A 12,155-nucleotide genomic window follows, 5' to 3' on the forward strand; every position below is an offset into this window, starting at 1 on the left:
CTTCGAAAATACAAACAAAACACACACACACACACCACCACCACCACCACCACCACCACCACCACGGACTCCCCAGGAAGAGCCTGCGTCTGCAGGGAAGGAAGTGAAGGAGAAGGGCAGAGGGACCACCAGGGAAAAGGTTCACAAGTCCCTGGGAAGAAAGCCTAGGTCAAAGGTCAAGGGCAGAGTCTTCTGCCGCTCCTGGCCACTGTCCAGGTAGGGGGAGAAGGGGAGTGGGAGAAACAGTGAGAATCTGGATTCCACATCTCTATAACTAGTTCTTGCCTGGCATTTGGGCACAAAGCACAGAGTGGGCACACATGAAAATACCTATGTCCGCCTTTTACTTTGATTTTTTTTCTCCCGGCATGCTCTTTGTTCTGACACTGTCACTCGTATATCTACTTGTATGTACATATGTATATTACATATATTAGACGGAAAGCACATACATGCTTATTTTTCATTTTGTTTGATGGTGGTGGTGGTTTGAGACGTATCTTACACTCTGGCAATCTTTTACGCAGCAGTGTGTTATGGCATGTATCCATGTTGTTGGCTGTTCCTACGAGTCACTTCCAGTTATTACTATATCTCATGCCATTTTATAAATGTACCATTCATTTTTTTTCCTGGTATATAAGACTTGGGTCATTTCCAGGCTCTTACACGCAGTAATAAGCATTTTCTAATAGAAGACGAATAGCCTGGTGCGATCCCTGGAGTCTCAGCTCTCAGGAGACTGCCAGAGGACAAGACATCATCACAAGCACCAGCACAACCAAACAACAAGACAAATAAGCACGAATATGTATGTTCACCTAGTATTATGTAATTGTATACACACATGTGCATATACGCATATATACAAGTGATTTTGTCAGTACAAAGAGTATAATTTTGGTAGATGATACCATAGTCCTTCATCTTTGCCAAGAGCCGCTTCTGTCAGTCTTTAGGACTTGGAAACCCTGTGGGGTAGAGAATGGCCCCTTATTGTAGTTTCCACTTGTTATTGCTCTGGTGTGGTGAGTTCCTTTTTGTCTATTTATCCATCTTTTTTGTAAAATGATTATACAGATCTCTCTTATACTTTTCATTTGGGCTAATTTTTTTTTTCAAGACAGGGTTTCTCTGTGGTTTTGGAGCCTGTCCTGGAACTAGCTCTTGTAGACCAGGCTGGTCTCGAACTCACAGAGATCTGCCTGCCTCTGCCTCCCGAGTGCTGGGATAAAAGGCATGCGCCACCACCGCCTGGCTTGGGCTAATTTTTTTTTGAGACATGGTTTAGTTTGTATTTTTCTTGCTGTGGTGACTATTGTTGAGATGGTCCTTATAACCCAAGTTGGCTTTCAACTGTCTATATGCCTGAGGACAACCTTGAACTTCTGACCCTCTGGTCTCCAGCTCTGGAATAATGGTATTCCAAGCCTGTGCCACCACCACACTAGATGTTCTCTTTCTCTTTAAACATGGACCCCTTCCTAGATTTCTGTGTTATCTGTACATCTCAGGATCATTCTGTTTTCAATCATGTGCTTTGCCAAGGCAAGCGCTTCCCTGATATTTAATGAGCAGAATTCTTAACTGGAATGTAATTCTGCCTGTCGATCTTTTGTTTTTCACCTGTGTTTCTCTTTGTGCTATTTTAGAAATCTTTCCTCACCCATGTGTTTTGAAAGTATGTCTTACTTTTCTTCTAGAAATTCTGCTTTAATGTTTATATTTAAGTGTTTAAGGACTTAAGGGTGTAGGGTGGTGCACAGAGTTCAGTCCCCTGCCACCCCCACACACACTTTCATCTACAGTCTATGTAGAAGTGATGTAATTGGGATTCTTGGTGACAGGGACCTAACTCAAGTTGGAGGGGGAAATAGATCTAAAGGAGGCAGTAATACTTCTAAGAGCAGAGACTCAGTGTAGCCTGGATGTAGATTCTGAGGACAGTTATTTGGAGGAGCCCTTGCTGATCCCTTCTGTTAGATTTAACATCCCTGAAAGATGTATCTGAAGTTAAATCAGTCACACTGTATCATGGCCATTAAGAGGAGACTCTATCCCTTCCTTTGGAGGAATATTAGGCCAGAATTTTCTTTTTGTATGTGTTTTTGTGATTTTTTTTTCCAAGACAGGGTTTCACTGTAGCTTTGGAGGCTGTCCTGGAACTCACTTTATAAACCAGGCTGGACTCGAACTCATGGAGATCTGCCTGCATCTGCCTCCCAAGTACTGTGATTAAAAGCATGCACCACCACCACCTGGCTTAGGCTGGAATCTTAGTGTCTTTGCAAGAAATTGATAGTTCCTGAGCTGTACAGCCGCACTTGGGCCAAGAGAACCCCCCCCCCCGCCCCCTACTCTCAGGCTTGCACCTGGTAAACACAGACTCCCACACTCAGAGCTAGAGAAGGAGAGCACTCCCACTCCTGTAAGGACTTCTTTTCCATCCCTAGAGGTAGCGATGACTGAAAGATGGGGTCCTCATCCCCTTCTGCTGGACTGGCAGTGATCTTAGAACCCATGGGATGACCTGCAGACATTCCTCCGTTTGATGCAGATGATGAACCAGCCTCTTTAGGTCATACTCCACAGTCCTGGGTAAAAATCAGGTTCCCATTCTCAAAGCTATTATATGCAAAGATAAACTGCAGGAGGTCAGCAGTGTGGGAATGTTCTTCTTTGATAAGCATTCCTGCCCAAAAAAGAACTATGACAGAGGGCAACAAAATTACCTGGAAAAATATTAGGACCAAAAACAGTTGTAACAGTTGCTGTAGTAGGTTTTGTTTATCAATTATTTTGTTGTTTTGTTTTTCAAGATAGGATTTCACATTGCCCAGGCTGGCCTTGAACTTGCTACATAGCTAGACCTATTCTTGAGCTTCTAATTCTCCTGCACCCCTTCTAAGTGCTGGAATTACAAGCATGCATGAACAAGTCCAGCCAGGGCTTTGATTAGATAGAAATATGATGCATGGATTTAATAATAAGTTAACTTAAATCTCATTTTAGAAGCCTGGCACTGGTGGCACACGTCTTTAATCCCACCATTTGGAAGGAAGAGGCAGGTAAATCTCTGAGTTCAAGGCCAGCCTGGTCTACAGAGAGAGTTCCAGGATGGCCAGGACTGTTACACAGAGTCTCTCAAAAAAGAAAAAAAAAAAAAAAAAAACAACATTGCCCCCACCCCTACAAAAAAAAAACAACCTGTCCTTTTAGAATACAGTGAAAGTAAGTGTTCCATATAGCTAGTTCCAAGAAAGCTGGAGGATTTTATTACATGGCTCTTTGACTCCAGTCTTCCAAATGAGCCTCAAGTCTCAAAAGACAGCTCACACCACTGAAGTTCAGACGCATTTCCGCAAAAGGTATGTTTCGCTCAAGAGAAGCGATAGAATTTGCAGAGTAATTTCCATCAAACAATACTCAGACCTTTACAATGCCAGACAACTTATATACCATCCTTTTCTAGACTGCTTCTACATGAATTCACGACTCTATTTTAGCAAAGACATTAGATAACACATACAAGTGCTCTATCCACTACTAACAAAATGGTGCCTCCTTAGTAATCTGTCCAGCAAAGAAACTAGAAAAGACCCAAAATGAACCCGCAGTTCTTCTCACAGAAATTGCTCGTTGCTATGAGGGTCCAATTCTTCCATCTCCTTCTCATTCACCCAGGTTTCGGAGACCGTGGGCTGAGTTATCAGGTTCCAGCCTGGGCCACCGCCTACTATACACATTTTAAGGCAGCCAGAAAAAAAAGTGATAGGGTTGTCACCCAGGATGATTTTTATATTGTTCTTTTTCCTCCTTCATTTTCCATATTTTCTACAGTGAGCATGTGTTAGTTATATAATCAGTTCGTTAAAGAAAACAGAAAAATAGGATTTAAAGTTAAGAGCCTTGGTTCAATTCCTAGTTGTATAACCTATTCAAAACTCGATTTTTATACAAGAGAATTAAATGAAATTGTAATGATCTTACAAATACCGTCTCTTGGTAATAGAGATATTACTTACAGTGGTAAGGCATTTGGCTAGCATTCCAGAGGTTCTGGGTTCCATTCCTGGCCTGGTGTGGGGTGAGGGAGCAACCATAAAGGAACTTTTCTTCACAGCTTGTAGGAACCAAATAAGCTTGCAAAATCACCTTGCTAATTAAAGCTTTAGGAAAAGATTTAAAAAAAAAATTTAAGACTGCATAGAGCCTTAAGAAATTCCATGAACAATTCAGGTCAGGTATAGAAGCACCTGCCTGTAACCCCAGCTCCAGGGAGGTGAAAGCAGGAGATGGGGGCTTCACGGTCATCCTCAGCCACATAGTAACACTGAGGCCAGCCAGCCTGAGCTACATCACACACACACACACACACACACACACACACACACACACACACAACAAAACAAAACAAAAACAACCAACCAAACCCTAAAGAAGTACCATGAGCAATGGAACTTCAAAGATATTCTTAGGGTATCACTGTGTGCCTTTTCAAAACTATTTCTAAACTATTCTCTGCCAATGGGTTTGCTCTTTAAAAAAACAAACAAACAACAGGACGTGTTAAGGAGATCGACTACTTCATGTCTGCCATGAAAGACTTTCTGATGACGAACTGCAGCCGAGTTCTAATGTATGAAGGATCTCCAGGATATGGCAAAAGCCACTTGCTTATGGAGATCGAATACCTGGCCTCCCGGCATGAAAACCACAGGTTAGTGTGTCTTGAAATTGAGTTTCTTGCGACCTTGGAAATGTTGGCATCCTTAAAGGAATCTCCCTTATTTTGGTGTCTTCTCCTGCTTATAACTTGCCTTAGGCAAACTAGAGGACTAGAGCTATTGACCCTTGGAGCTGAATAGGTAATTAGTGATAAGTGTTTCAAACTAAGAGAAAAGGGGCTGATTCTGGAGACCTCAATTTAATTTTTGGGCATGCTTGGAGACTTGAAAACTTGCTGCTTAACCTCAGTGTCTAGGTAGATGACAACATCTATCAGAGATGTGGCCACCGCGGCTGGAATCTGTCTGGGGAACCCAAAAGGGAACTGCTGCTTTAAGCCCTTTAGTTTTGAGAACAGGGCTAAAGAATGCCGGGCCACTAGACCTTCGATCTGAAGGGCAGAGCTTGCGTACTTATGCTATACTTCACCCAAGAAGGGCTGTAAGGATTCCCTAAGGACCCTCTTCGGGAAGAGCACTCTGCCACTCTGAGGGACTGGATTGTATAGTAACGATGACCAAGATCATGACAACAGTGTCTCGTGTCTTCCCCTCCTAAATGCTGGGGTATATAAGGAGGAAGTGCTTGTTAATCTTATTTTTTTTTTTATCCAACTTCTATCCATCTTTAATGTCAGGCCTAAGAAAAGTCAGTTTCAAAAGGAGATGATTACAGCAAGAAACACTGAGTCACCGCATTACTTACTACATTATATACTTACTATGTTCCAAGAACTGCTAAATGCCCTATTAGTCACCAGGGGACTGCAACAAAGTATCATAAAACAAGAAAGGCTAAGAGTTCAAACCTGGTGTCAGTGGGGTTGGAATCCCAAGGACTAAGAAAACTCTGTCCTGTTACTCTTTCCTAGTTTCTGGTGCTTTCGTGCCAATGTTTGGTGCTCCTTGGCTTGGAGAGACACATTACCTAAATCTCTGACTTCACACAGCATCTCCCTGTGTGTGTTTTCTTTTTTTTTTAAATTTTTTTCAGATTTATTTATTATGTAAACAACATTCTGCCTCCATGTATGCCCGCATGCCAGAGGAGGGCACCAGATCTCATTACATGTGGTTGCTGGGAATTGAACTCAGGACCTCTGGAAGAGCAGCCAGTGCTCTTAATCTCTGAGTCATCTCTCCAGCCCCCCCTGTGTGTGTTTTCTATGTACACGTGTTTACTTAAGTATTAGTCACAGGCAGGGGTTCATGTAGCCCAGGCTAGCCTTGAACTCCGGATCCTCTCAGTTCCACCTCCTGAATGCTGAGATTCCAGGCACATACCACCACTCCCAGCTCAAGTTACAGCCTCATCTTAGTTGATTCTCTGTGACCAGACTGTTACCACACAAGGTCGCATTCTGCAGTCGTTGGATGATTTGGGGGAATACAAGTCAATCCTGAGTGTGTCAGTGCCCTGAGGATGAGTGCTATATGGTCCCTCCTCTCAAGGAGCTTAGAAGATGGCAAGGAGTGTGGTGAGGGTGCTGGCAGAGGCAGGCAGCAGAATATTGCAGGAACGCAAAGACAATTGGGTAGCCTAAATTTAGGGCACCAGGAAAGTCTTCCAAGAGGCCATTGCAGAAGTGGGGCTGTGGCCAATAATCGCCATCTCTAGACAGGCGGAAAGTAAAGTCCTAGAGAGGAGACACAGCCCCGGCTGTATAGGAAACTCCCATCCACTTGGTAATGGTAGATAGCCAGGCAGAAAGGAGTGAGGCAGACACAAGGAGGCTTTGGCCACTCTGTATACCACACAAAATAGGCCATGGGAACCCTGAAAAGCATTAAATAGAAAAAGGCAGGATTCACCTCATTTTGTTTTATTCAGGTTTTGCGTTGCTTTGGGTGGTATACTCGTGTGCAAACTGCAGGTTTCACACACGCCAGGCAAATGTTCTCTATATTATTCAAGTTTCTAGAAGGGGTTGTCTTCAGAGGGTCACTGACAGCAGGCACGGGAAGTGGCATGCTGTTTTAGCAGGATAGGCACAAGTCTAAGGGACCTGGGTGCAGGGCAGTGATGGCAGGACTAGAAGATACCAAGGTTAACATCGTGGAACGATGGAGGAGGTTGGGATACCTGAAGCAGGAATAAAAACAGCTTCCAGGTAGCTCAATAAATCTCTGTCCTTGCAGCTAAGCATTGCAGCTAAGCATGAGAAATCAGAACTTCCCTCCAGCCTTTGCTCTCTCCAGGGACTGTGTTTAAAATGTTCTCCTGATTCTCGATTGTCTTATGAACAGGGCTATTGCTATTGCACTGACTAGGATCAGCTTCCATCAAAATTTTTATACCATCCAGATACTCATGGCTAATGTACTAGGTCTAGATACTTGTAAACATTACAAAGAACGACAGACCAATCTGCAGAATAAAGTCAAGATGCTGTTGGATGATAAATTCCACTGCCTTCTTAATGACATCTTCCATGTTCAGGTAACTAGCTTGCATTAGAATCCTGCAAAAAAAAAAAATTAGGTATGGGCCAAGCACAGCAGCTCCTGTCTGATGCTATATGACTTCATGTGCCTTTAGCCTTTGTTTTAGTCAGATTAATATTGCTGTGATGGAATACCATGACCAAAACCAAGGTGGGGAAGATAGGGTTCATTTGGCTTACACTTCCAGATCATAGCCCATCATCAAAGGAAGTCAACACAGGAACTCAAAGAACAGGAGCTGATGCAGAGGTTATGGGGGGTGCTGCTTGCTCCCCATTCCCCATGGCTTGCTCTGTCTGCTTTTGTTGGTTTTTTGAGACAGGGTTTCTCTGTGTAACAGTTCTGGCCATCCTGGAATTCACTTTGTAGACCAGGCTAGCCTCAAACTCACTGGGTTCCGCCGGCCTCTGCCTTCCAAGTGCCAGGATTAAAGGTATATGCCACCACTGCCCGGCAAGGCAGGGTTTCTCTGTGAAACTTGTTTTGTAGACTAGGCTGGCCTCGAATTTAAAGATCTGCCTACCTCTGCCTCCCAAGTGCTGGGATTAAAGGCTTGCACCACCACACCCATCAGCCTGCTTTCTTGAACTTGGAGAGAGTTCACTCCGAGTTTTGCAGCTGGTTTGATGGAGTGTTAGCTCCTGACTTTGACCTGCCTTTTGTGATGGCTACCTCTTGTGTCCTGTACCTTTTGTTTGAAGTATGTAAAATTTATCTGGGAATTCCCTAAAGTTTCCAAAGCCTATGCAACATTTGGTGACAGGAGGATTCAGCAAACTGAGATGTCCTGTGACTAGGAATTGCTTCGGCATTTGTCTCTTTGGGAGCTTCAGATAACAGGTTTTGGTATGTAGAAACTGACTTGCTAAAAGATGTAAATTATATAACAATAAAAGAGCCCTTGGCTAAGCTGTTGGAGTCAGTTTGCCAGAGGCTGACTCCTCTGCAATTGCAAGGCTAAAATTTATCCTAGAGTGCCGCCGATTCTTCCAGAGCACTTAGAGAACCCAGGACCTCTCTTATTGATCACTGATTAAGAAAATGCCCTACAGGCTTGACTACAGGCTGATCTTACAAGAGACATTTTCTCAATTGAGGTCCCTTCTTTCAGATGACTCTAGATTGGGTCAAGTTGACATAAAACTAGCCAGCACACCTTTCTTATTCTTTCCTAGGCTTCCTGCAGTATCCAAGTGTTAATGTCTCTCCATTCTCCTTGAACCGCATTTATATTCATTTTTAAAAACAACTTAGTCATCTGGGGCTAGAGAGACTGCTCATCTGTTTAAAGCGTGGAGTAGTGCTGATGCAAAGGACCTGAATTTCCAGCATCCACACTAGGCAGCTGACAACCAACCAACCAGTGCCTATGATTCCAGCTCCGGGGATCTAATGCCCTCTTCTGGCCTCCATGTGCACAGACTCACACATAAATACATACAACACACATAGTTAAAAATAAATCTTTGCCGGATGGTGGCGCACACCTTTAATCCCAGCACTCAGGAGGCAGAGGCAGGCGGATCTCTGTGAGTTTGAGACCAGCCCCGTCTACAAGAGCTAGTTCCAGGACAGGCTCCAAAACTACAGAAAAACCCTGTCTCGAAAAATCAAAAAAAAATAAAATAAAATAAAAATAAATAAAAACAAATATGTAAAACCTGTAGTCGAGGGGCTAGAGAAATGACTCCGTTAAGACCGTTCGTTGTTTTGCAGGAGACCTGGGTTCAGTCCCCAGCATCCACATGGTGTCTCACAACCATTTGTAGCTCCTGTTTCAGGAGACTTAATACTTTCTTCTGACCTCTGTGGGCAGCATGCATGCACATGGCACATATGCATACATGCAAGCAAAACACACACACATAAAATAAATCTTTTTTAATCACTCAGTCAAGATTCATTTCAAGTCCTAAAGACATTCAGGTAAACCAAGATGATAATGCAATTCCCTATTACACATAAACACTTTATAAATATAAGGGTTTTGAAGTTTAGATAATTAACTCACATGAAACAACACACATTAAATTTACATTTATTGGTGGTCAGTGGTGGCGCACACCTTTAATCCCAGCACTCAGGAGGCAGGGGCAGGCGGATCCCTGTGAGTTCTAGGCCAGCCTGGTCTACAGAGCAAATTCCAGAACAGCCAGGACTGTTATATAGAGAAAACTTGTTTCAGAAAACAAAAAAAAATTACATTTATTTATTTAGTTATAGGAGTTAAGGGTGGACTTAGGGCCTCACACTGCTAAGCATTTATTCTGCCACTGAGCCACAGCCACACCCCCGGTACCATGTTCTTGGGAGACACTGGAGGTATCTAAAAATGCCATGCCCAGGAAAACCCAAACAACCACTTACGGAATTGTATGTCTGTCATAACCGTACTGTCCTGTCCTGTTTGACTTAGGGATCAAAATCACCCTGTTGTCAAAAGTGGCATCAAACATAAAGATAGCATGTGCCCTGTTCTGTCCTGAAGCTATTCTATTCAGTGGCACAGAGGATTCAAGCCAGGGAGGGCACTGGGGGGAGTAGCCTTTGAGCATCCAAAACTTCAGAACGGTTGCTGTGATTTGCTCGGAGACAATTTGGCTCGTCGCTCCTGTCTCTGTTTCCTTCTGCTCACATTCTGCTCTCTGCACAGTTCCCTGTTTCCCGGGAGATGTCCAAGATGAGCACATTAAGAAAGCAAAAGCAACTGGAAGCGCTGTTTATGAAGATCTTGGAGCAAGTAAGAATACCTGTGGGTCACTCCACTGGGGGAGGAAACTGGACAAAATGGTCACAAAGCCAGCTGCCTCAAGGGACTTGGACTCTGCTGGCAAAGAACACTAGAAGCATGTGACAGCCATATCCTCCAGTGCTTCCTTCTCCCCGTCCTTCCAAACCTGAGCTGAATCTGTTCAGAATTCAGCTATAGTGGAGCTGGAGAGATGACTCAGTACTTAGGAGGACCCGAGTTCAGTTCCCAGCACCCACATCAACTCCAGCTCCACAAGAAACAGTGGCAACTCTTTCTGGCCTGTGTGGACACCTGCACTCATGTGTATACACACACACACACACAGCACAGTGGCACACTCATGATCCTAGGACTTGAGAGGCTGAAACAGGATACCATGCATTCATGGTCTATTGCATGTCTCCAGCATCTGCTGGAGCTGTGCACAACCCCAATAGATATACACTAAATGTTTAATGAGTGGACGAATAATTAAGACTAGTAGTAATCTGTACAGGAAAAAGGATACACAATCTATTTAAACTGTAACCTATACCAGAGTTTAAACCAAAGTACACAAGCCACCAGCAGTGTCAGGAGCAGATCTGTCTCCATCAGGACTATACACACTACCTAGCCCATGGTGTTTGTGCATGTGTTACAGAAAAAAATCATATTCCCAGGATCATTTGTCAGTAGATTAAAATGACTTTTGGCTGACATGGCCATTATTTTGGCCATTATTTTTATGTAATGAGCATTGTTTTCTGTTTTGCTTTTTTTTTTCCTTTGAGTTTGCAGATACTCCCATAACCCTAATTATCCTGTAATTTTACATGATCTTTTTTCCTTTTTTTTTTTTACTAAGAATTCAACCCACTGAGTTATGCTGTAGGGTTTTGTTTATTTTGAAAAAAGGTCTCTTAGCTCAGGCTGACTCTGAGCTCATGATAGGAAGGGTAGCCTTGAACTCCTGATCCTCCTGTCTCCCTCCCAAGTGTGGGGATCACAGGGGTGAGTCACACTGACTTTAGTGCTTTCTGTTTCCTTCCTACCTTCATTTCTCCCATCCCTCCTTCCCTTGCTTTCTCTTTATAAAGCCACTACTGGCTGGTCGTGGTGGCACACACTTTTATTCCTGACTGAAGACACGGTTGAGAGGTATCTATCTCTGTAATTTGGAGGCCAGCCTGATCTACAAAGTCTAAACCAAAAACTCAATGACTACACATTCCCCACCTGTGCACAAGATCCCAGAGTCTGCAAGCATGTCCCTGTTTCTCTCCCTTTTCCAGACAGTGAGAGAAGAAAGGATTGTTTTCATCATCGATGAGGCCCAGTTTGTGGACGGAACCTCCTGGGCCTTCATAGAAAAGCTCATCCAGTCCATGCCCATCTTCATTGTGATGGGCCTGTCTCCCTTCCCTGAAAGTCCCTGTGCGGCCGCCAATGCTATAATGAAGAACCGGAACACCACGTATATCATTCTTGGTGCCATGCAGCCTCAGGAAATCCGCGATAAGGTCTGCATTGACCTTAGTGTAAGCAGTATCCCCAGAGAGCTGGACTCGTAAGTAACCTCCTCCTATCCTGAGCTCTTACCCTCCCTAGGCACTGATCCCCCAGATCTGAACTTTCTCAGATCCCTCAGGCTGTGGTGTGTGTTATAAATATGTTCATGTGGATACATGTGGAGGCCAGAGGCTAATGCTGGGTATCCTCCTTAATTGTTCTTCATCTGATTTTTGAGCCATGATCTCTCGCCAAACTCTCAGTTCATTGGTTCAGTTAGTTTGTCCAATGAGTCTCTTGTCTCTGGCACTCCAGAGCTGGAATTACAGATGCACACAACTGCAATCAGATGTTTCTGTCCCGATTCCAGCTGCCAGTACCAAATAACCAACACAGAAGCTTATAATTAATTGTAAATGCTTGGTCAATAGCTCTGGCTTATTACTAGCTAACTCTTACATTTTAAGTTAACCCGTATTTCTTATTTATGCTCTGACAGTACCTTTATTAGCATGGCACGTTCATCTCATGTTTCCCTTGCATCTGGCTGTTTCTTTTGACTCCTCCCTTATCCTTTCCATCATCCTTAGTTTGGCTGCCCTGCCTTTACTTCAGCATTTTACTAAACCAATTTGAGCTTTACAGTGTATGAGATGATTATTCCACAGCACACAACAGCACCCTGCTTTTACATGCGTGTTGGGGATCTAAATTCAGATCCTCAGGCTTATGCAGCAAGC

General features: G+C 43.7%; 1 protein-coding gene across 1 annotated transcript in view; it reads left to right on the forward strand.

Annotated features, from left to right (window-relative positions):
• Adcy10 (adenylate cyclase 10) overlaps positions 1 to 12,155 on the forward strand; it is a 67,575-nt gene that overhangs the window by 21,249 nt on the left and 34,171 nt on the right. Inside the window, exons 13-16 of the mRNA XM_050158351.1 lie at positions 4,564 to 4,720; positions 6,975 to 7,167; positions 9,826 to 9,912; positions 11,199 to 11,473. Coding sequence (XP_050014308.1) covers positions 4,564 to 4,720; positions 6,975 to 7,167; positions 9,826 to 9,912; positions 11,199 to 11,473 — 712 coding nt within the window. The remainder of the gene's footprint in view (positions 1 to 4,563; positions 4,721 to 6,974; positions 7,168 to 9,825; positions 9,913 to 11,198; positions 11,474 to 12,155) is intronic.

Source organism: Alexandromys fortis, unplaced genomic scaffold (assembly GCF_014885135.2).
Source record: "Alexandromys fortis isolate MF-2015 unplaced genomic scaffold, M_Fortis_MF-2015_v1.1 scaffold_97, whole genome shotgun sequence".
NCBI classification, from domain to species: Eukaryota; Metazoa; Chordata; class Mammalia; order Rodentia; family Cricetidae; genus Alexandromys; species Alexandromys fortis.